The 22,958-nt window shown below is 56.2% G+C and overlaps 2 protein-coding genes across 5 annotated transcripts in view; one reads left to right on the top strand and one right to left on the bottom strand.

The window, feature by feature from the left end:
• The window catches only part of CBL (Cbl proto-oncogene), an 86,337-nt gene extending 74,504 nt beyond the window's left edge, over positions 1-11,833 (top strand). Inside the window, exons 13-17 of one of the 3 annotated variants that reach the window (XM_045483149.1) lie at positions 759-899; positions 1,271-1,371; positions 2,081-2,263; positions 3,259-3,336; positions 11,454-11,833. In XM_045483149.1, coding sequence (XP_045339105.1) covers positions 759-899; positions 1,271-1,371; positions 2,081-2,263; positions 3,259-3,336; positions 11,454-11,494 — 544 coding nt within the window. In that variant the 3' untranslated portion in view covers positions 11,495-11,833. The other 2 variants (XM_045483150.1, XM_045483148.1) reach the window with 2 other exon arrangements.
• MCAM (melanoma cell adhesion molecule) lies at positions 11,823-19,417 on the bottom strand. 2 transcript variants are annotated; one of them, XM_045483151.1, is made up of 16 exons: positions 19,298-19,417; positions 17,405-17,529; positions 17,100-17,307; positions 16,943-17,013; positions 16,777-16,864; positions 15,672-15,851; positions 15,437-15,558; positions 15,190-15,352; positions 14,977-15,095; positions 14,755-14,896; positions 14,462-14,583; positions 14,224-14,365; positions 14,061-14,132; positions 13,749-13,896; positions 13,307-13,424; positions 11,823-12,836 (listed from the first exon to the last, which is right to left on the bottom strand). In XM_045483151.1, the coding sequence occupies exons 1-16, from the start codon at positions 19,362-19,364 to the stop codon at positions 12,807-12,809; spliced, it is 1,917 nt and encodes a 638-aa protein (XP_045339107.1). In that variant the 5' UTR covers positions 19,365-19,417; the 3' UTR covers positions 11,823-12,806. The 2 variants fall into 2 exon arrangements, with proteins under 2 accessions (XP_045339107.1, XP_045339108.1); XM_045483152.1 differs by lacking the exon at positions 13,307-13,424.
• Positions 19,418-22,958: the final 3,541 nt, after the last annotated feature.

The following is a 22,958-nucleotide window of genomic DNA, read 5'->3' on the forward strand; positions in this document are numbered from 1 at the left end:
TCACGTTCCCAGCAGCAGTTGTGTGTATGTGTGTGCGCTTGTGCACATGTGCATGTGTCTTGTTTTGTTGATTTTTTTCCCCTAGTTTTGTCAAGGTTCTTGGGTGGGGGGAGGGAGCAGGAGAAGTTTTGATTCCAGAGCTGCTAGGTGAGAGCTTCGGGTGGAACGGCAAGATCCCCAAAGCAGGAGTCAGAAGATGGGAGATGCCATCTCAGAATTGATGCTAACCTACCACTTGATCTCTCTTTATGTCAGATTTTTGTTTTCTAAAACGAAGAGAAAAGTGATTAAAGTAGGAGATAACCTATGAGGAAGCTTTCAACAAGCTGTATTAGTCTTTGAAACCATAGGTAGATGCTAAGGATTAGCATCTGGCATAGGTTCCTAGCATATTGTCAGAAGGCCACAGCTGCTGCTCGCCTCGTGCCTGGTGAGGGAAAAACTGGCACGCCAGCTCTTGGGCTGGGACCCCAGTTTATTTGGGGACTGAGACGAACTGGCTTCAAGCACTGTTCCCGTGTAGCCCATCTCAGACAACATAGCTGTGTCTGTGGTCAGCTGAAAGCAAAACTTGAAGTTAGTGTGTTTTGTAATAATGAACCTGTCTCGACCAGGAGAAGTAACAGTTCCCTAGGTGGCATGTGTTTTTCCGTCAGAAGTGAGTTGCGGCCTGTCTCGAAGACTCTCATTTCACACTTGCACGTTTTGCAGCTTGTTTATCGTTTTCATTTTCTTTTTCTGTCGTCTTCCTCTCCCAGGCCTCTTCCTGTGCCAAAGCTGCCCCCCGGGGAGCAGGGTGAAAGTGAGGAGGACACGGAGTATATGACCCCCTCCTCCAGGCCTCTAGGACTTCCAAAACCGGATGGGAAATGGCCTTTGGACGCAACCCAGAGTTCACGGTACGTTCACGATAGTCTTCTGGGAATTAAGTTGACACCACTCACCTGCCTAGCTGCTCCCTACGTGATGTTATCCAGCCAGAATGAAAGCAGAAAGACGTGTGGAGCCTACGTACCCCAGCGTTTGGCCCCTCGCACCTAGAAGCAATTCCACTTACGCTTCCTCACTGTCACAGTAGTTACAAAACCACACGTCCATTGTGCATCGTAAGAGTCGCTCTTGTGCCATTTATTAGTGATCCTGGCAAAAGGAAAATGCTATCTTGATAGACTCAGGGTCTAGGATAGTTAAGAATAGACGAGGCTTAATAAGTTTGCAGATAACAGAGTTCTATTTCTGAAGATCATATGCCACTTTCCTTCTGGTTCAGAGCGTGTGATTGTGACCAGCAGATTGATAGCTGTACATATGAAGCAATGTATAATATTCAGTCCCAGGCGGCACCGGCTGTCACAGAGAGCAGCACCTTTGGTGAGTAGCCATTCTGCTACTTTGAAAATCATTGATGTGCCATTGGAATGAGCCTGTCATACTTGGCTATTTGAGACAGCTTGATTCTAGGCAGAAACTTCTTTTAAATAATCTTCTTGGCAAAATATCTTTGATCCAGGGGCAGTAAAACCCTCTCCTCTGTTTTATTTCCTGTTCACGCAGCTAGTTCCCTTTGTACTTTTTCATCCTTCCAGGGCCTAGAGACATTTGGGTTCTGTGGCCTGGGCCCGCAATGCTGGCAGCTCCCTTTTATTTCCTTTGCTTTTTAGCATTGATGAAATTCTTTTGTGTGTGGGTGGTGAATACTCAATTCCCATATCAACTAGCTTACCAAGTTGAAAGTTCAAGAAGGCAGCACACACAGGCCCTTTGGCTGGTCGTGCGAGGTGAAACGCCAGTAGAAATGTTGAATGAATGCTATAAAATGACACTTGAGTCTTTGGCTTCAGTGGCTGTTAACCCTGACAAGGGTAGCCTTTACCACGTTCAGGAGAGCAGGGCCGCAGTGTCGGTGCAGATTGCGTTTTCTCTGTTCTTTTGTCTCCACCCGCGGGGCCTGCCATGGCGGTCAGGCCCAGGGTAGACCATTGGTAGCTTGCGTGCTGGACGTGTGTGAACAAATGAGCTGCGTTAGAAGACGGGCTGTGTGTGTGAGAAGCAGAAGATAACTGCACAAACCGTTCTCTAGGTGAAGGGAATCTGGCCCCGGCCCACGCCAGCACTGGACCCGAGGAGTCTGAAAATGACGAGGATGGCTATGACGTCCCCAAGCCCCCTGTGCCGGCAGTGCTGGCCCGGCGGACTCTGTCCGACATCTCTAACGCCAGCTCTTCATTCGGCTGGTTGTCTCTGGAAGGCGACCCCACCGCAAGTGAGTCTCCAGGCCGACCTGGGTTTGTGCTGAATGGCTGTGTGGCTCCCGGTTTGTATTGCAACAGAGGTGACTGCCTGGTGACAGTGCTTTTGTCACCAGATGTTAAGTCTGTTTTAGTCTACGTGGGAGGAAAGGTGGTCCCGGGGTCTCCATTAGGAAGTTGAACTGTAGTCAGACTCTTTAGGATTCTGCCAGACTTAGAAACAAGGTTGTTCCTTAACCCGTGGCTGCTCCTGGCTGGTGCTAGGTAGGACGTCCGGTTCTTTGGGGTGCGTGTCATGACACCAGTAATGAAGCTTGATGGTTCAGAGCACGCATTCTTGACTTCCGGGCCCTGTCCCATTGGAACGAGGGCGCGCCGGCTCTGGAAGCACACTGAGTGGGCTCGGAGCCAGCTCACATTTGGGCCTTGACTCTCAGGGGCTGCCCTTGCACCTGTGGCTGCCTGGGAGGGCAGCAGCCAGAGTTGCTGTCACTTTGGAAATTGAAGACTGTGCTCAGGACAGCTGGCAAAAAAGATACATCCAGTTGCCCAAACAGGTGGTGATCCCCACCCGCCCAGCCTTGTTTAATGCTTCTCCACTGCAACTTAGTCTTATTTCTGTTGTCCTCTTTGTGGAAGGAGAAGTTTAGTGTCTTTGGCCCTGCCAGAGAAGTTGTTTTAAATAATCTAGGCACTCTGTGTGTGAAAAGTGTATAAAGCGTGATGCGGATGCAGGTGTCTGTGCTCAGGACAGCAGTGTTCCTGTCAGCGGAGCAGGTGCGTGGTATATTTAGAAGGCTGCTCCCGCTGTGAGGAGGAGGCGAAGGCTTTCTGCTAAAACCCTGGAACCGGTAAAACCCGGCCCTTTAAGAGCACGAGTCCCTGCCCAGGTACAGTAGGTCGGTAATACCTTGATCTTAGCACACTGTTATTCCTGCCGTTAAGTGGGGATCTTCCCCCCCCCCCCCCCCGCCAGATTTGCAAATATTTTCTTTCTGATTTCTTCTAGACTTCACTGAGGGTTCCCAAGTTCCCGAAAGGCCTCCCAAACCGTTCCCTCGGAGAATCAACTCTGAACGAAAAGCAGGTAGCTGTCAGCAAGGCGGTGCCGCCCCTGCCCCACCGCAGCTCTCCAGCGAGATCGAGAACCTCATGAGTCAGGGATACTCCTACCAGGACATTCAGAAAGCTTTGGTCATTGCCCACAACAACATCGAAATGGCCAAAAATATCCTCCGGGAATTTGTTTCTATTTCTTCTCCCGCCCACGTCGCCACCTAGCACACCCCCGCCCCGCTGCAGCGTCAGAGGACCAGTGAGCCGGCCGCTCTTACTGGAGTGGCACCTGCAAGGGCAGAGGTGCCTTTGGAGACTTCGCGGTGAGGTCTCGCCCTCTCTGTGGGGTTTCACATCTGTGGTTCCAAGATTTCAAAGCAGTGGAATGAACATGGAGCAGCTAGTGTGTTTTATTATTTTACTTGTTTTGAGAGTGGATTCGAAGGTGTCCTTCAGTCCTCACCTTAGAGTGTGGATTCTTAGTAAATGGTAGCCTACCTGGGGAACAGTCCGGAAAGCAGTAGGAGAAGTATTGTGCTGTAAATCCTCACTGGGGACTTCAGACTTCCCTGGGTTAAGGATGTGGTTGTGTTTCTGTCTGTCTGTGGTTGCGTGTGTCCTGTGATTATAAGATTAACCTGCTGTGTGTGTTAATCCCAGGCAGGGAATTAGCACAAGAGGTTTAGGAAGGAATCATTTAAAGACTTCCATCTACTGTGGTATTCTACCCAACCCCAGTGTGTATTACAACTTCAACACTCCCCAACGGCTTGGATTACCACGTGCATAGCTCAAGTCTTGTATTTTTAGAACACCCTCCCTCTGTCCTTTGTCCTGCTTCCTCCTCCTCCTTGGTGTCTGTCATTGGCAGTGGGCTTGCTGTGACCAGACTTACTGAAGCCGAGTGGCTTATAGGATGTTCCTTATTATGTGTGATGGTTGGTGTTGGTTTGTGTGGTAGATGGGTAGTGGGGGAAAAAGTACTGTTGTTGTATCCTTATAGTCATGTTTGATCTAGCAGCTAACACTGGTCACTCCAAAGCACTGTTTCCATAGGAACATCGACTCTGTTAAAGTACGATGTTTTCATTATCCTAATTCCATAATGACTGATTCGAGATAGAGGCCTTCAGATACATTCCATGCCCTCCCCAGAAGATGGTCTGTGGGAGTCCGTTGCCTTGATGCCAGGTATGTGTTCTCACGTAGGCCGTGGGTTTTTCTGCATCACGGGAAGGGAAGGGCATTTGTTTCCAGCAATGGCTTTCTGACCCGAATACCACAAAACTTTTAGCAAGCTTCACGCACAGGCTCTTTGCCTTGTTCTACATAAGATGCACAAAATAGTGAAGATGTCTCTGTTGGGTTTTTTTTTCCCGGTGAGTTAATTCCAGCTTATACGGGTGTCTCCCTTTGAACATGAGCCAGGTTATATTTTCAGAGGAGAATCTGCTCTTTGCCCTCGAAGGAAAGGGGCTGACACTCATGGTGGTGCAGCATTGCGCTGACAGCCCCAGTCCCGCATCGGGGCCTCCGACAGCTGGGTTTCTCTTGTGCCTGTGGCTTTGGGCATGTAGCACGTCCTTCCGTCTCCTCGTCACCTTAGTCCTGTGTACTCTCTCGTGACTGCGTTCTCCACGGTAATTAGCATTCAGTGTATAAATGACTTTACTGTGGTCGGAGACCGTATGTGAGAAGCCTGACGATTTGTGTAATTGCAGGTTACAAAGGAGATTCAGGGTCCAGCACGGGGCACCCGTTAGTCGGTTCCTGGAGGTGCTGCGAAATGACCCCTGGAGTTGGGTCAGTTCTCTGTCCGGTCTTTGCTGGCTTCCCCAGCAAAGCGGGTGTACCCCCTCACTTGTCAGAAGCACGCCTGCTCTTTGATCAATCTGCCCTCCTCAAAATCTAAATCACGCTTTTGTCTTTAGATCCAGAATCTCTTCAGATCGGTTTTCTTTCTCATCTTGTCATCTGTGGAACTAAAACTTTTTCTAACTCTTCTCTTGGCTCTCAGCTGTTCCTAGACCTGTTGGCTTTATCCTCTTGCCTCCGAACCATTTACATTCCCAGGGTAGAAGGTACAGGACTTCTTGTTGATTGGCTCTGGTTCCCCAATGTCTGCTCCACGTGGCGGAAAACAGCCCAGCCCACTGTCAGGTGCAGGAGGTCCTGATGGTCGTGGCCAGGGGCAGGGAGAGTGGCAGTAACCTAGCGTCTCCTTCTAAAAGCCAGTAAGGATAGGGTTTCGTTTACGGTAACGTTCAGTTTGTATTTTGTTTAAATGCTGAAGACCCAGACGAAAAACTAGAAGAAATGGCAGCATTTTCCATGCCTGCCCACACTGGAAGTTTTCCTTGTCTGCAGACATTGCCCATAGTCTGAAGATGGGTCAAGAGAACAGAACACTGATTCTGCATATCTTTTGCCTGTTCAGTGTATCCAAAATCTTTGGAGAGTATGTCCTTACATATATAGGCTAAGGGCGAGTTCATCCGTTTGTTCCTCGCTGAGCGCCCCTGTAGCTCATGGGGTCAGGCCTCCAACTGGGGTGTCAGATCCCAGTGTTGGACATAACGCTTCATTGATTGGTTTGGTCATTGGCCTGGCAGCTGGGTAGCTATAGGCTTTCAAGCTTCTGAGACCATTCTGTGAGGTTTTCTCTCTTCAGGTCTGTGAGGACAGACCTGGGTCCAAGCCTCAGGTCGCCAAGGTAGTCTCACGAAAATTTTCACGTGGAGGCTTGTCTTGAGGGTATTTCCAAAACTTTAATTTCTTAAATTTTCCTTGGGCTAAGGCACAAATACCACCTTCTTCATCCTCCATTCATATGGCAGTTTTTAATTCTTGGGCTCTGCTCTGAATTTAGAATTGCTCTTTCAGAAGTTGGCTTTGAGTTTTGCCATTTTGGGTAAACCCATCTCCCTTCTCCCTCCGAATTACAAGTGGTTCCTTCTGTGTTAACTTGCTAGGTGGATAAGGTAAAAGTCACTTTGATGTTTTTCTTTTTTCTCAAATGCATTAGGCTATTCTGTTCAGTCCAGTCTCCTTTCCCTCTTTCTGGCTTGCCCTGCACGGCCTGCCTCGCCAGCTGCCCTCTGTGCTCCTTCCACTAAAGTAAAAGATTGCCAGAGCAGAAAAACCTGTGGGTTCTGTGATATACCTCCCTTTAAGAAAATAAGAGGTTGGGCACTTTCCGGTCTCCACGTGCATCTGTTCATTTTTATGTAAGTAATGATCTGCACCTTGGACGGCCATTCTCTTCCACTAGCCCTCCTCCCCCCACTCAACACACTCCGCCATTCTTCTGTGCTCTTCCCATACAGACGACACCAGGGCCCAGGATGGGGGATAGCGCTCGTAGTGTCATTCAGCTGCTTTGTGGGTTAAATTTTTTGGATGGGGGTCGCTATTCTTCAATCTTAAAGTATTTATCTCCTCTATAGAAAATTAAAATATAACTTAGGGTCCAAACAGCAGACCTACAAATGAGTTTTTGTAAATTTGCTAGCAGAGTAGGGACTGTATATTCCCTTCAAGGCACCATGATCAGACTTGACACCTGTGTGTGTGGGTGGTTGGCGATGGTGTTGATGCAGAATATTCTCCTACCTCACCTCATGACAGTCAGGGTTCTAGATCTCCTTCCCAAGCTAAGGAAGTCCCCCCTCCTGCCGTTGGCCTTTCTGACTCTGGTGACTGCTACCCAGGGAACAGTGGTATTCTAACCGTTGGCCTGGCCTGGCGGTTACCAGTTAGGTTGTTCGTTCAGCAAATGTGTATGAGCGATTACCATGTGCCAGAAGCGCCAGCTTCTCCGTGTTCCTCCCTGTCCAGTACTTGCATTTGGCCCTAAAATAGCTCATCCCCAAAAGATGGTGCAGTTTTTATTTACAGCTCTTTTATGTAGATCTACATTTCCTTAAAGAGCTGTCCTGGGTAAAATCAATTCAAGGCTCTTCCGTGAACCCATGTCGTCTTCCTAGAGCTTTGATACTTTCTGGGAGATTCCTCAACGTGTGTCATGGGTACCCACCATCTTTTGTGTATTTCAGTGGAATCTGTTTGGTGGGTTGAGGGGTGTGTTGGCTCAGCTGCACGGTTAGGGCAGTTACGTGTTTAAGTAGAGCATCTGCCCGTAGTTCCTCTCCAGTCTAGTGCCTTCCTTGATCTTCCTACTGAGCTGCTGGAGTTCCTCATCCCCCTTGTTGTGAAGTTTCCTTGTCGCCCTTCGGGGACCTGTTACCACCTCCCATTCTCTTTGGAACTTATTTTCCAGTCTTCCAACACCTTTGCAGCTGATTCTATGTCTTAGAAAGGCTGAAGGTGTGGGAGAGGGGCGGATACCTGTTGTTCGGTCCTGGTCTTCAGCTGATCCTTTGGTCTCCCAAGAGCCAGACGGCCAAATAGATCGAACTCAGTTCTCAGAAACGCCAGCCTTTCCTGGGCTAAGGAGCCTAGGACCCTAGAACTTAGCATCAGAATACGTACGTCACCACTCTCCTGCTAGACTTTGAGGCTTTAGAATTCAATCTGAAGTATTCTAAGTCCACCTACAGCGTTACGGGCACTACTTTGACCTCAGCCTGTGTCCGTTGTCTTTCTTGAGAAGCGCGTAAAGCTACGCAGTGCATGGAGGAGGGTTCGTAGTGAAAGGAAGCCACAGTTTTGTATCTTTGTCCTGTTTCGGAATCCTTCGGATGTCAGAAACAGGGATTCAGGCTAAAGAAAGGAGGGAATCCTAAGGATACAGGGTATTTTATGGACCCCAGTGTGAGAAGTGCAGTTGATTCTTGTATGGGGCTGGGCTGGGACTGTCAGACTTTGCACCCAGTCCTTTCTCCTGCTTGTCAGGCACAGCCCTGGAATAGACAACCCAGTCCCCAAGTCTACACGACGTCCCAGCTCTAGGGATCACCGTACACGGCTTCCCAGTGCCTCTTGATTCATTCAGATTCTCAAGAAAGAACACGATCGGCCCAGCACATTGCCTGGGTGTCTACGCCTGACCGGTTAGCCTTGGCGTGTGGGGCGGCAGCAGTGTGCGCCTTTGGGTGGGAGATGGGGGGAGAAGAGGCTATAGGCAGGATAGATACCCTAAAGGGATTCTAGTAGTAAAACTGCTGTCATACTGCCTTTTTTTAGAGTAGAAAGGTAGGCATGGGACTGTGTCTGGGATGTTGAGAAAACTCTTGGGTTTTGCTTAATTTGGGTTATCGTCGTCTTTATTTCTTTATTTCCTGTTTTCAATCCCTTTATCAGTCTTGGCATCCAAGATTTCTTACCTCCCTCCTCAGGACCCGTTTCTCCTGTTCCAGAGCTAGTCTGTTCTTAGGTGACGTTTCTTTGCCTTCATTCAATCTCAGGTTTTTAGCCTTCTTTCATATTATTTGGAGAGCAGATCACACATCCCGCTGCAGCCACCCATGGACTTCTGGGCTCTCTTCAAGTTTTAGCACCGAAAATACATCCATTCTATGGGCCCGTGGCCCTGGCTCCCCTCCTTCTCGAGGAGAGCCCTGCGGTAATATTCTTGGGCAAGCCTTCCGGGGTACCTCAGAAACTACTTCCCCATAGCCAGCAGGAATATATCATAACCGGGACAGTAGCCAGGATATAAATTAGATGTAGATTCCAGTTTAGAAGAGTTTTGACTGAGAGCTCTTTAGACCAGGAACCCTGGTCTCCCCTGTCCACTTGATTTCTTGGTAGTCCTGTATCAGAGCCTTTTTTAATTTTAATTTTATTTTTCAAAAAACTGCTCGCCTACTAAGTCTTTTGATCTTGCTTACCTCATCCTAGAGCCTGTCCCGTGTTCTTAAGGCATGTTCATAATTACTTGTAACTTTTTTAAACTGTTGGAGTCGTTAGGAATACACAGAAGTAACCTAGTAATCCAAAGATACACATTGAGGCACGTGATGAAGGGTGGGTCGTCAGCCCTTGCGTTTGGTATCCTGGACTGGGCGCCAGAATCAAGGAGCAGAGGGACAGCAGGGCCGGGTGCCTCCCTGTCCTAGGAAATCTGGCGTGGTTCCACAGGGGGGCACAGTGTTTTTTGGGTCTAAGCAGCGGCACCCGCGTAAGAGGCGGTGGGGTGGGCCGGGACGGGAGGAGCAAGCTCTGGCCGGAGGCTCCCTCACATTCAGATGGGAACGGGAAAAGGACGGAAGGGCCAGCTGTCGGCTAAGAGCAACAGCTGTCTGGAGCTCTCCCTGCCGCTTCCCTTGTGTAACGCTCGAGAAAAACGCGGTGGACCGCTCCCTCTGTTTGCCCAGAGCAAAGGCTGAAAGCCAGCCTCCTCTCTCCTACCGCTCAGGCGGCCGAACAGATCAGCGGAGTTCTGGTTGCCCGGCTCTGCGTTCTTGACCCGCTCCTGAAAGAACGTGAGGGGCACCCCTCCACTGCCTCTCACAAGTCCTCTTTGCACGCCCGAGCCCGAGCCGGACCGGAGGGCCAGGGAAGGGGGAAGGCTCGGGCACACGCCCCGGGCAGCTCCTCGGGCCTCACTCCGCCTCCCGCCCAGCCCCGGCGAGGGGGGTGCTGTGTGCCCATGCCCAGTGCGCCAACCTGCTCGCGTGTCGCGTGCCCCGTGTGTCCGTTCCCTCCTCCCTACCTACCTCGGACCCTGCTCGGGGCGAGGTAGCCATGCTCATGGCAGTCTTGAAACCGCAGAGGCAGAGAACCACGTAGGAGTCTGTAGACTGTGTGTTTTCTCTTCCTCGGTTTCTTCCTTCTGCTGTCTGGGTAAGCCTGCAGGCACGTTGCCCGTGAGAGTGGATGCCTCCTGACCTACCGGTCTCCGTGTCTCGGCCTTGACCTCCTGCTGAAACATGTGGTAGGGGCATGGCAGCTACGAGGTACCTCCTCCTACATTTGCTTTCTGGCTGTGGTGACTTGGGATTTTTAACCTTATATATCTTTTTCCTTTATTCAAAACAAAACAATTTTTAGCACACTGAAAAAAAAAAAAAAGCCAAACATTTTTGTGCCTTTCTAAGGCAGCACTGTAACTCAGGCTGCATTTTAGGACTTAATATGGAAACACCAGAGTCTTAGCTCCTCTACCTTGAGTGTCCATCCTTACAGACTGGGGGGAGGAGGAAATGCTCTGTGTGGCTGGAGAGATGTCAGATAGGTGAGGCACGTCTGGGGTCCCCTCTCCCTGCCGTGATGCTCTTTTGGAGTACGTGTTCCCCTGGGATCATTCGGTTGGCTCTAGTCAGGATCGCAGCCGCCAGGTTGAAGGCTCTGTCTCCAGCGAGGAGAGAGGGAGACTGTTCTGGGATTTCCAGGTACGCCCTGGACCATTTCAAGTGTGCCAGCCTCTGGGCCTGCTAGTGACTCAACTGCATGGGAAAGTGTAGGACGGACTCTCCTGAGAACAGACGTGGTGTGTGTCTTTTCTCTTTGCTGGATCCTGAACTGGCCTAGACCTCCTGCCTCTCCCTCAAGACGTGGCTTTCCTTTCATTTGCAGACTTCAGTCTTAAAGCATTAAGCAGCCAGTGCCCTCTGTGGGTCCAGTTTTCCCCTGGGGAAGGCAGCAAGGACCACGTGCCCGGTCCTCAGCATGGTGGTCACGGTCAGTTTCAGCAAAGAAAAAAGGAAAAAAAGTTTTCTGAGAATTTTACTTCTCCCTTTCCCCTTTCAGTTCTTCCCTGCCTTTAATCAAGAATTGGGAGAGAAACCATTCTTTTGAACGTCCTCCCTCTTTAGGATTTTGACATTCTTGGCCTGGGTGGGGCTGAGGAGAACTTGATGCTTCCTCCAGAATAGAGTCCCAATTTGTATATCAGTGTTAAAAATGAAACAAAACGAAAACTTAGAGATTTTTGTGGACTATTTTAAAAATGTGTCATTAATATAAAAAAAAATTTCTATTAGCAGTATTTAATCCTTCTCACCTGTAAAGAATAAGACAGAAGGTAAATATTCTTACAGAGAAGAGCAGAGCTTTAAGATTGGTTTTCATTTGACGTCCCTTTTGTTTTGCCAATGTATTAATGTTTAGAGGTCTGTTATACTAATGTTATTTATTAATTTTTTTTCATTTCCATACACAGTTAACTAAAGAGCTTTTTCAAGCACCCATGTCTGTAAAAAAAAAAAAAAAAAATATTTTTAAATAAAGTTTCTTTTGTTGTAGCAGCCTGGAGTTCTTGCCCTTCCGTGGGGGTGGGAGAGTGAAAGACCAGGCCCGCGCAGTCATCGTGGTGAGTCTGCTGCTACCTCAAGGCAAGTCCGAGCCGCTGGAAAGCCTAGAAAAAAGTTGATAGCTCCTCCTTGCCAACAGCCTGCCGGGCCCTGAGAGCTGCCTTAGAGCGAGGCGGCCTTGCTGCTGAGAAGCAGGGGGCTTATCCTCTGTGGTGGAGCAGGAGCTGTTTGCTCAGAAGCAGAGGGAACCTCTGGGCCCCGCTCCTAAACGTGAAGGGTTTTGTGTTCTGTTCGGTACGATTCCAGTTGTGGAGACCCCAGGCTGCTGTGGTGCCCATGATGAATAAAAAACGGGGTGAGATTTCTGGAACAGTTAAGCTTTATTTTTCTTACATATACATATATATATATACATACATAGAGGAAATTTGCAAATTTACACACAACCTAACGAAACCACATATACATACAGGTGCGCACACAGATACACATTCACACCCCAAAGCTCCAGCCAGGCCAGCTCTCATCCCTAAGTACCATTCTCCCATTAGGGAAGGCCCTTCTTCCAGGGTCTAAGGCCATTAGCTTACTTTATAGGAGTTTGGTGCTTTTAGAGTTGTAGTCTTAATCATCATAAAGGACAGTCTGGACCTCATGGCTGTCCCCTAACCCCACCTTTCAGTCTTACGTGACCCCTTGCCAGGGCAATGGGAGCCAAATTAACGCAGGGGGTTTGGGCACAATGGCCTAACTCTGGAACACTGCCCAGCTTCCTCCCTGCAGGGACAACAAGATCTAAGGAACACCAGTCCTGGCTTCTTCCCAGAGAGAGGTGGGTCACAAAAGGGCCTCCCGTGGCAGGCAGGTAGCTGCTTTGTAATGAATGCTGGGGTACATACTCTCTAGAACCGGTGTGAGCAACATACTTCAGCAGAGAGGGGCCTGGGCTCAGTGTGTCCTCACCTCAGTGACACAACCGAATGAGGACGCCAGCCTTTGGGGCAGAAACCAGCTCCAGATAAACAGATACCTAACTTGGCTGCTGGTAGAAAACAGGTATATACATCCACAATATGTCTACAGAGAAAACGCAGTCTGCAAGAAACTCCTTCCCACTCCCGGGATACTGAGGCCTCACCCAACCGAGACCTCGGTGGGTCGGTCCTTGAAGAGGACCTTCTCCCGACGGCCCTTCCCTCAGAAATGGGGTCTGCAGGCCAGCTGGAGTAGGGACCTTCTCCTACCCCACTTTAGAGGCTTTGGCGATCATCCTGAGTGTTGGGAGAGGGTAAGCAGGGAGCAGGAAGTGTTCCAGGCGGGAAGGGCACTCAGTGTGATGAGCAGGCTAGTGCCTCAGATCGATGTATTTCTCTCCCTAGAAGTAGGTGAAGAGGAGAGAGGTGAGGGGAGCGCGGGGGGACCGCGTTGGCGTCTGGGGTGGGAGCGGTGAAGGGATGAGGGACCGAAGCCAAAGCTGATGGACGAGGCATGGAGGGAAGCGGTGGGAGGGGGCAGGGCAGGAGGGCCTAGGCTCCGAACTGGACTGGCCACACCGCGCTCGGTGACTGAGCCACAGCACTGTTCGGGGAAAGGTGGCAGTGACAGGGCGGAGTGTGTGCTGTCAGTCCCGGGAGCTACCCCTTGTCCACGGTCCCCCAGCCACTCTCCTCGCCCTACCAACCTGGGACTAGTGTTAGGAAGGCAAGACGGGCCTGCTCCCAGTCTCCAGTTAGAGGAGGAGGAAAGGGAGAGAGAGTGAGTGTTCAGGGGACGAGAGCCATTAGCCCCCGCGGCTCCCAATCCCTGGAGAGGCGTCAGGCACTGGCCGCAGGAACTGCCTCCTACCTGGTCTCCTGGAGCCCTCTTGTCACCGGTGCTGCCCTGTAGGAGGCCCATCTCTTCTGGGAGCTTATCTGACTTAACTTCAACTACAAATTCGCTCTTACGAGACGGGGGCAGCGTGCTGGGAGGAGGGAGGGAGGCAAGAAGTTGGCAACTCAGGGGCAAGGGAAGGGAAGGTCGCTGGGAAAGACACTGGACTGGGTGATGGGGCTCTTAGGTGCTGTGGGGCCAGCTCAGGGAAGGGAAACACGCAGTGAATGGAAGGGAGAAGGCGTGGGTGAATGCAGTGGGCAGGAGAGCAGGGAGCACTCACACTCAGCGTCCCCCTCCTGCTCCTAAGGGGTGACCGGGCACTCGAGCAGGCAGGGAATGTGCCCGCGGAGGCAACAAGCTGGGTAGCACGACGGGGGGCGGGGGGATAGAGGGCGCGGGGTACCATGCTTACATCTCCTGTTTGCCCGACCGCCCGCATGGTAGCTTGCCCTTCTTGTAGAAGAAATAGAGAACGGCACCCAGCACGGCCAGGACCAGGACACACACGGTCACGGCCACGATGGCCACGCCCTTGCTTTCAGGCTCCGGCAGCTTCTTCTCTGTCCCACAGAGATGTTCCTAGTCACTCCCGGCCCCAGGTGGCCACGCTTCCACCACTGCCCTACCCAGCCCGAGGCTCCCCGGGCAGGGACAGGGCAGGATAAGGGTGCCCTGGCACAGCCCCGCGGCCCCCCCCGTTCTCGAGCCCAGACTGCCTGCTCACCTGTGGAGGTGCTGTTGGCTCTGGTGTAAGGACTGACAGTGGAGGTGCTGGGGCCAGTGGTTCTGTTTGAGTCTGTGGTTAAACGGATCGAAAGGTGGGTTAAGAAAAGCACAAGCCCGCGCCCGCCACACCCCGCCACACTGAGGACGGACGAGGCCCGTACCCAGCTCCAGGAAAATGGTGGTGGTGTTTCTGCCCAGGAAGTTGGAGGCCACGCACTCTGCACCGGTCTCCAACAGCTCTGGGGTCACGAGGACATTCAGGACACTCAGGACGCTCTGCGGATCTTGGTCTTGTTCATGGGCCTGTAAGGAAGGAGGTGGAGCTCAGGGGCCGGCCCGGTCCCCGCAGCAGAGCCTGGGGCAGGGGTGCGTGAGCAGGGGAAAAGGAGGTGGGCTCACCGTGCCGTCCACGCTCCAGGAGATGGAGGGCCGGGGATGTCCCGACGCTTCACAGGACAGATTCAACACTGTGTTCTCTTTCACCCACATCTTCCTTTCCTTTGATGTCATCCACGGGGACCCTTAGAGAGGGAGGGGGACGGGTGTGGCGGCCAACTCCGCTGGCCTGCGTCCCCCTCCCCGCCAGAGCATCCCGGGGCAGCCGGTGGCCTTTTGTCCTCGAAGAGCTCGAAACCACCCAGCCAGGGGGGGTAGCTTCCCGGGCCGCCCGGTCTCTGCCCAGAGGGCCTCACCAAAAATGGCCACGCGGACCAGCTGAGTGCGGTTCAGGCCCGGGACACTGGGCACGGAGGCCACGCAGCGGTAGCCTCCCCCCGCGTCTCGCTGCAGGTTGTGTAAGCGGAGCACAGGCCCCTTCTCCAGCACCTGGCCTGTCTGGGGTGAGAGAGGGGTCGGTGGGTCACTCACAGCCACACGGCCCCCCACGCCCCACAGCCCCAGGCCCACCTGAGTACCTTTTCTCTCAGCCACTGGAACTCCAGGGCTCGGTTACTCTCTGCCTCACAGGTCAGGGCGAGGCTGCCGCCCTCCCGGCTCTCCGGGGCCGCAGGGCTCACCCGGACATCAGACACATCTGGGGACATGGCAAGGGCGTCAGCCTGGGCAAAATTCCCGCTTGCCCCCCGCCTGCTTCCCACCCCCCCCGGCCGGGGCCCCGGGGCCCTCACAGTTCACCAGCAGCTCCTGTTGCTCGCTCGGCAGCGATGCCATGGTTTCCAGGTCCAGGCCCTGACACTGATAGAGCCCACTGTGCTCCTTCCGGGCGGACTCCAACACCAGGACCCCGTTGTCCTCCGTCGCCTTCTCCTCCATCTCCTGGGTGCTTGGGTTCTGGGGGAGAGCGAGGGGGTGAGCAGCGTGCGCCTCCAGCCACTCTCGCAGCCCGCGTGCACCCAGCGCGGGCGCCCTCCGCACCTGCTTGCTGATGGTGAAGTGGGGGGGTGGGTTGCCGTCAGCCAGACACCGGATTTCCACGCGGTCCCCTTCCTTCAGCACGCCCACGGGCTCCACTTCCAGCCACACTTTCTCCGCCGGGTCTACAGCACAGGGGGGCACGGGGGTGGCGGCCGTCAGCCCATGAGCCGTCCCCGCGCCGGGGAGCGGCCGGACTTTCCCACCCGCCCCAGCCCAGGGCTGTATCGGGACTCACAGAAAACCGGGACGACGACTTCCCTGGACTCCTTCATGTGGTTCCCGCTGGGCAGCCGGTAGTTGAGCTCGCAGTAGAACTGGGCGTCTTTGTCTTCCTTAACCAGCTGGGCCTTCAGAACGCTCTGCAGGGTGTACAGACCGCTCGACTCGACGATCTGGGACGACTGAATGTGGACCCCTGGGCAGGGAGGAAGGGGAGAGAGGCTCGGCCTCGGCCTTGGCCCCGCCTCCACCCCCACCCCCTGGTCGCAGGGGCTGCCGGAGGGGGCTCCCGGAGGGACCCCCGCCTCCGCAGAAGGCCAGGCACCACGGGAGCCGCGACTCTTCACCTCCGAAGTTTTACTGCTCGTTATCCACCTGCTCCAGGGGCACGCGTGCGCGCACACCGGGGCGCGTGCCAGGAATGCCACAGTGACTGACCGATGCCCCTCAGCAAACACTCCAGACGCCCACCCACGGGGTAGTGAACGGCCAGCCTGACTACACCATACCCACGGGGGAGGGGGGGGGGGCAAAATAATCCGGTAGAGCTACACTGACGAAGCTGCAAAGGTTTCCAAGGTTCACCGTCAAAAGAAAAGCGATCTACCACGCAGAACCACCGAGATCAGGGGTTTCCCGACCTCGGTGCTGCCGAAGCGTCGGCGCAGAGAATTCTTTGTGGGGTGGGGCTGCCCCGGGCACTGTAGGCTGCCGACCGTCCCCCAGGTGCCATCACCACCATTCCGTTCGCGACAACCAGAAATACCTCCAGACGGCGCTAAACGTCCCGGAGGGAGGAGCAAAACGACCCCTCTTTGAGAACCACCGATTTAGAGAATAAAAAAATCAAAAGCCTACACGTGCCGAGATGTATCTCTGTATGTGTAAGGACCCAGAAACTGGCCGGAAAGAACGAACACTCAACTGACAGCGGAGATTACTTTCCGGGAGGGGATGTGGGGCAAGAAGGGACTTTTCCTTCTAGATCTCCTGGGTCGTTTGCATTCTCACGAGAACGTTTTCAGGCCTCGCTTGTGTACTTCAAAAAACCAAGGTCCGACGAAAGGCAAGGGGGTGGCACCGTAAGCAGGGCCCTTAAGGGCTGACGGGGCTGCACTCACGTTTCTTCTCCTCCTTCAGGGGCCGCCCATTCTTGTACCAGATGACTTGAGGAACGGGGTACCCATTTCTCCCCACACAGGTAGCAACCTGAGGGGGACAGGCCGTGAGTCTCGCTGCCGCTCAGGCCCCACCAGGCCCCCGCCTGGCTACCCTGGCGTGGCTCACCTCCTCGGGCTCCTCGCTGTTGACTGAAATGCCCAAGGGATTGACCTGGATGGTCGGCTCCTCCGGGGCTTCTACAAGGGAAGGAGAGGAAGGGGCATATGGACCACACCGCTTCCCGCGACCCACGCCGCCCGCGAGGCACGGATGGGGCACTGACTGTAGACGTGGAGCTGGATTCGGTGCTCCTGGGACTGAGGGCGCTTGCCCTGGCACAGGAAGATGCGCTCGTCGTGGGGGGTGACGTGTGCCAGGGCCAGAGTAGTCCCTCTGTCCAGGAGGCTGAGCCGGTGCTGGTACTCTCCGGGTTCGCTCTGGCCCTGGCCCTTGCGCACGCGGAAGATGAGAGTCGGCTTCTCCTTGTGGACCTGAGGAGGGGTGGCGGAGGGGAGGGGAGGGTCCTGGGGCTGCGGGAGGGGGACAGCCTCCCACCCTGCCACCCTGCCACCCTCTCCACGCACTCACAGAAAACCAGTCCACGTGGCTGAAGTTGCCCGGGGAGTGGGAGGGGCCGCACTTCAGAAGGGCTGTCCCGCCAACTTCCACCTCCAGGGGCTCCGGGGTGGGGGGCTCCGCCTCTCCAGGCACACCTGGGGTGCGGGAGGGGACACCCCAGCAGTGGTGTCAGCTCCAGCTGCTCCCCGTGGCCTCCCCTCCCAGCCCGCTCCCTGCAGCTTTTCTTCCGGGAGAGGGCCCTGCCCTCCTGAGCCTCAACCCCCCTCTACCGGCTGCCCCAGGCCGCCCTCTCCCCCAGTTCAGGGGAGTCGAGGGGGACCGTCTCTGGTCATCGCAGGAGGAGACCCTGAGCACCAGGCACCTTCCAGACGAGGCTGGCAGAGGGGCAACCCAGGCGGTGGGCCAAGAGGAAGGCCCCTTTCCTTCCAGGCCCCCTCCACTCCCAGTGAGCTCAGAGTGTGGGAATGCAAGGCATGTGCCAGGCTGGGGCACACAGGCCCCTTTGTGTCCCCACACCGCAGGGAAGACCTCACTACTCTGCCCCCCAAAAAAGCCCTCCCCAAATTTCCCACAAGACGCAGCGAGCCAACCCCGGCCAGAAGCTCCCATCTCAGGCTCCCAAAGCGGTACCTCTGTGGACATCCCACACGCTCAGGGGACCCCCAGCCTGGGAGTCTTGTGAGCACGAAGGGGTCAGAAAGTCCCCCAGGGGTCAGGGTGAGGGCCAGGCAGTGAGCAAGAGTGACGTCAGTGGTGCCAGCGTGCTGCCTGCCCTGTGAGGAGGTGATGTCACTCAATACCATCTGGCTGGCCTCAGGGATGCCTGGGTTGTTGCCCCGGGCTGGCGCCCAGAGAAGGAGGGCAGATGGAGCAGTCTTCAGCCCACAGCAGAGGCCTCGCTCGCGTCCCTGACTCCGTTTCCCCAGAGCGAGAGGAGCGGGGCAGGGTGGGGCTAGATTGGCTGCAGCTGTGGAGCCCAATTTAGCCCTTTCCCCAGAAACACAGTAAGCCTGGGAGGCAGCAGCCTGGGGTACCCCAGGGACACTGTAGGCACCGGGCATGAGGCCAGCGAGCTGGGTATTGCCTAGCCCTCCCCTTCCCCAGCCGGACAGCGGCTGGGACCCGGGAAAGGGAGCCAAGAGAAACACGCGACACCGCTGCAGGCCATACAAGGGCAGCGTGGACCCGGGAGCGCCCGGCTCCCAGGCAGTTCCAGAGAAAAACTCCGAGGTGCAGGGGCGCTCTTCCCACCTGAACGTGGTCCCACTCAGGAAGGCGTAACAATTCTGGGCACTTCCACCCTGGGCACCCTCGAGCCCTCGCTTCTGCCACCTGTGATCCCCTCACCCGGACAGACGCGAGGCGACCCACGCCGCCCCCCCAGCCCCTGCCAACGCCCTTGCTCGGGCGGGAGCCGCCGTCCCTCCCCCGCTCGCTCACCTCCAGCCTGGCTCGGAGCCCAGGCCGGAGAGGAGGCGTCGGCGCGCCCCCTCCCGCTAAGCAAGCCGCCTTTTCCAGCAACAGGCGGGCGCAGAATCCGGGATTTGGGGATGCGCTCCAGCGGCGCCTCCCGCCGCCGCTCCAGCCGCGGGCCCCCAGAGTGGGCACCTGAGGCAAAGCTCTCCCCAGCTCCCCCGAGAGGCTCGGCTCCACCCCCTCCGGCTCCGGGCAGCAGCCTCCTTCCTCCCCGCGTCCTCCTCCCCGGGATACTCTAGGATCTAGGCTGCAAACTGGCCGCGAAGAAGAGTTGCACGCGCGCAAGGCGCCGGGAAGGAGGAGCGCACGCCGGGGCGCAAAGCCCCGACCGGCGCCGCGCCGCCGGCTCCGCTCCCCGGGCGCGCTCCGCCAAAGACCCCTGGCCCGGGCCGCTCGGGGGCGCGGGCCCCCTGCGAAGCCACTCACCCGCGGCGCGGCGACAGCAGCAGCAGGCGGCGAGCAGGAGGGCGCAGACGAGCCCGGACGGCCCCATGCTTCCCGGCCGGAGGGCGAGCGCCTAGTGAGCCAGCCGGCGGCGGCCGGGGGCTGACGTCAGGGGGGCGGGGGAGGGGGCCCGGCCCGCCCCGCCCCGCGCAGCCCCCCGCCCCCGCCGCCGCTCCACGGGGGCGGGCCCGGAGCTGCGCGGAGCCGCGCGCCCGGCTAGGCCGGGCCCGGCGCCCAGCCCCCTTGCCGGCTCGGGTCGGGCGAGGGGGCAGTGACAGGTGTCTCGAGGCCGGGCTGACTGGCCGAGGCGGCGGCTACGGGAGGTCGGCCCGGACGCCCCGAGTCACGCCGGCTCAGAACCGGCGGCGCTCGGCCCCGCTCGGCCCCTACCGGGACGGCCGGGCGGAGGAGCAGCAGACCAGGTCCTCCGGCGCCCCGCCGGGGGCCTCCCGTGCAGGCGCCTCTGCCCGCCTCCTCCTCCACCCCGCCGGACCCCTGCCACCGAGAAACTGGCCGGCCGCGGCGGCTTCCCAGAAATATTGCACCACTGCGGCCGCCGCCGGCCTGACACTACCCCCAAAGCCTCGCACACCCCCAAGCCTCGCAGTGCTGGTCGCTTTGAGGGAAGAGCCCCCGGCCGGGGCCCGCAGACCCGGAGGTACCCGCACTGAGGAGTGGAGACGGTGCCCCGTGGGCTCCCCCTTCGAACCCAAGCCCCCGCAAGTCTGAAGAGCGGAAGAGGGAGGGGGGCTGAATTCACAGGCCCAAGGCTTTCACACGGAACCGAGTCCGGGCCTTGAAAATTCTGCTTTTGCCCTCTTCACTCAATGAGCCCAGCTGGGGCTCAGTTTCCCCTCTCCTGAATAAAGAAAAGAGGGAGAAGGAAGGGTTCATGGGTGCGACGTCTCCAGTTGACCTCTGAAAACCTGTTGCTGTCCTGATGGTTGAAAGGACCCCCTGAAGCAGGGCTTTCCCCGCCCCCCCCCCCCACCGCCCTTCACCGCCACCAACAGCACAACCCCAGGCCCCCTGTGGACTGGCTCCGCAGCTGGGGGTGGAAGCGTGGAGGGGGAATCAGGTCTGATCGCAGGCAGCCCTCCACACAGCAAGCTCCCCCTCTTCCCACACCCAGGTCTTCGGGCCCCTTGAACTCGGGCTCTGGGGAGTGGGATGGGCTCCTGCCTCTTAGAGACCCCAGCATCACATCTGCTGGGACTCCAGGGAGAGGGTCAAATAGAGGTCTGGATTTGGGGTGGAGGCCGGTCTCCTGGCAGAGCAGCCTCTCAGCGGGCTGGGGGAGGAGCAGCGTGAGGCAGCAAACGCTAGAGATGGGCAGGTGACTTGAGAGAATGCTCTGGGCTGGTATTTTGATGACGCAGAGATGACTGGCAAACCACATGAGCCTCGGTTTTTTGGAACCTTGCTGACCCCTCCTCTCCCTTCATCAGTCTCCAGCCAGAAGCAATGCCAAGCCGGCCAGGGCAGGGGCGTGGGGCCTGGAGCCTAGGGGGAGAGGCCAAGCGGAGGACCGGAGGACCGTGGCTCCGCATCCCCCAGGAGTGAATGTATGGACTGGCCCCGGGGCCCGGAGTGGAATGGATGAGTTTGTTCGGCTACGGGGGAAGGAGCAGGAATGGCTGAAGGATGCTGTTTGCCTCCCCCACCCCACAAGCCAGAGCTGGGCCGGGAGCTCCGCTTCCCCGCCCCCACTCCCTTCCCTTCACTTAACACCATTAACTAATCATTCTCCTCTCCGCCTGAAAACAAAGCCAGCTAGCCACCAAGGACAGTCAGTTCGGAATTCTTCTTCCGCCCTGAGCAGAGTGCAGCCAGGTGGGGGTAGAGGAGCTGCCTCAGCGTCGAAGGGGAAATGAGGTTAGAGCCCAGGGTGACATCCTTTCCCAGTGTGGCTCCAGCAAACATGCACAAAGACTGTCCTTTAAGGAAGCCGGCAGCCTGGGGGCGACCTGGGCTGCCAGGGAGTGGGTGGTAGAGGTCAGGGGGCAGGCAGCTTTGGGATGGGCTCATGATGGGGGCACTTTGAGATTCCAAACCAAAGAGAGATCAGGACCTTGGAGAGGATGCAAAGGGGCACGGAAACAAGAAGAAAGGGCAGTGAAGGCAGGAGAACAGGGTAGAGAGAACAGAAGGTGGAGAGTATCAGCCCTCCGGCTCCTCGAAGATGCCAGAAAGTGGAGCTGCAGTAATGGCAGGGAAGAGAGAAGGCAGCAGAGGAAGAACTTTCAGCAAGAGAGGACTGTGACCCAGCTGGAGAGGGATCAAGGAGGCGGTGGCCACGGGCAGAGACACCTGGGCTGCGTTGGAAGCAGCTTTACTCGAATGTAGGCCAAGACAAAAAGAAGCCCAGGACCAGAGTCCTAATTCTTTGTCTATTTCTCTCCAGACGGAAGGGGTAGGAAGGCTGCTTTCCTCCACCCCCATGATAGGCCCAGGCTACTCGGAGATGAGGGGTCCCGCGGTGTAGAATGTCCTCTTCGTGTCTCCCTGGCATGGGTCTGACCACAGGCAGAGAAACTGAGGCTGGGTGGGGTGGTGGCCATGGTCTGGTCTCCAGGGTGGGTGGGGCTTTCGTTTCAGTGTAAGTTAAAGTGGAGAAGAGTGAGGCCCCGGCCGCAGTGTAGCGGATGGGGAGGTAAAAAGACAGGGATGGGCCTGGCCCAAGGGGCCACCGGGGCAAGATTCTAACCTAGGAGTCCTCTCTCAGCACAGTGGGCACGGTGGCCCTTCCACCCAACCCTCTAGTTGAGGGGCTTGACTGGGAGGAAGATTGGAGAAGGGCGGGCTGGGCAGAGGAAGGAAGCTGATAAAGACAAGTTTGCAGCTGCAATGAGGAAGGAACTGGGGGTGGAGGGGGGGCAGCCCAGCAATCTTGGCAATTATGGAGGCTGGGGAACCCCCTGGCCTGGCCAGAGAATAGGGTCCAGTTTGAGTGTTTGGAGGGGAAGGGAGGGGAATTTTTCCAGAATGGGGGTCTGAGTTGGGAGGAGACCGCATTGAGGGCGTGGAAAATAGGGTGGGAAGAGGGTGGGGGGCGGTTGTTGCTGAAGACATCATCAGGCCAGGAAACCGGATACTGGGGGGCTGGGTTGGAAGATGTGGGGGAAGAGATTGAATGGGGGGAAGCAGCCCCTATCCTGGCCGGACGCAGTCTCACATGTCCTTTGCACCTGACCCAGGGCAGGAGGAAGGAGGTGCAGCTTGGATTGAGGTGTGCCCCCAGAAAGGCAGGGGAAGAGGAGGGTGACTTGGGCGTGGGGGATGGGAGGGGCTATTTTTAAACTTGGAAAACCTTGAGTGAGTTCATCTCCACCCTGAGTGCTGGAGGCGGCAAAGGCCCCATTGTACAGGGGTCTAGAGAAGGGGAGCGGGGAGGGGGTGAGTGGCACAATGGCAAGAATTATGTTGGAGCCGGCGGGGCAAGCGGAGGGCGGGGGAGGGGACTCCTCGTCACAGCTGGCCTACTGAACTACGGGTCGGCCTAGGCTGGGGCTTGGAAGGGCGGGGGAGGGTTCCACTCTCACAAAGCCCCCTGTGGGGGAGCTGGGGTCTCTGGCATCCGGTGGTGGTCCATCCTGGGGAGGGGGCTGCGGGTGGGATTCCCACAGCCTGGCTTTCCCAGGGA

The sequence above is a fragment of the Leopardus geoffroyi genome, chromosome D1 (assembly GCF_018350155.1).
Source record: "Leopardus geoffroyi isolate Oge1 chromosome D1, O.geoffroyi_Oge1_pat1.0, whole genome shotgun sequence".
Taxonomy (NCBI): domain Eukaryota; kingdom Metazoa; phylum Chordata; class Mammalia; order Carnivora; family Felidae; genus Leopardus; species Leopardus geoffroyi.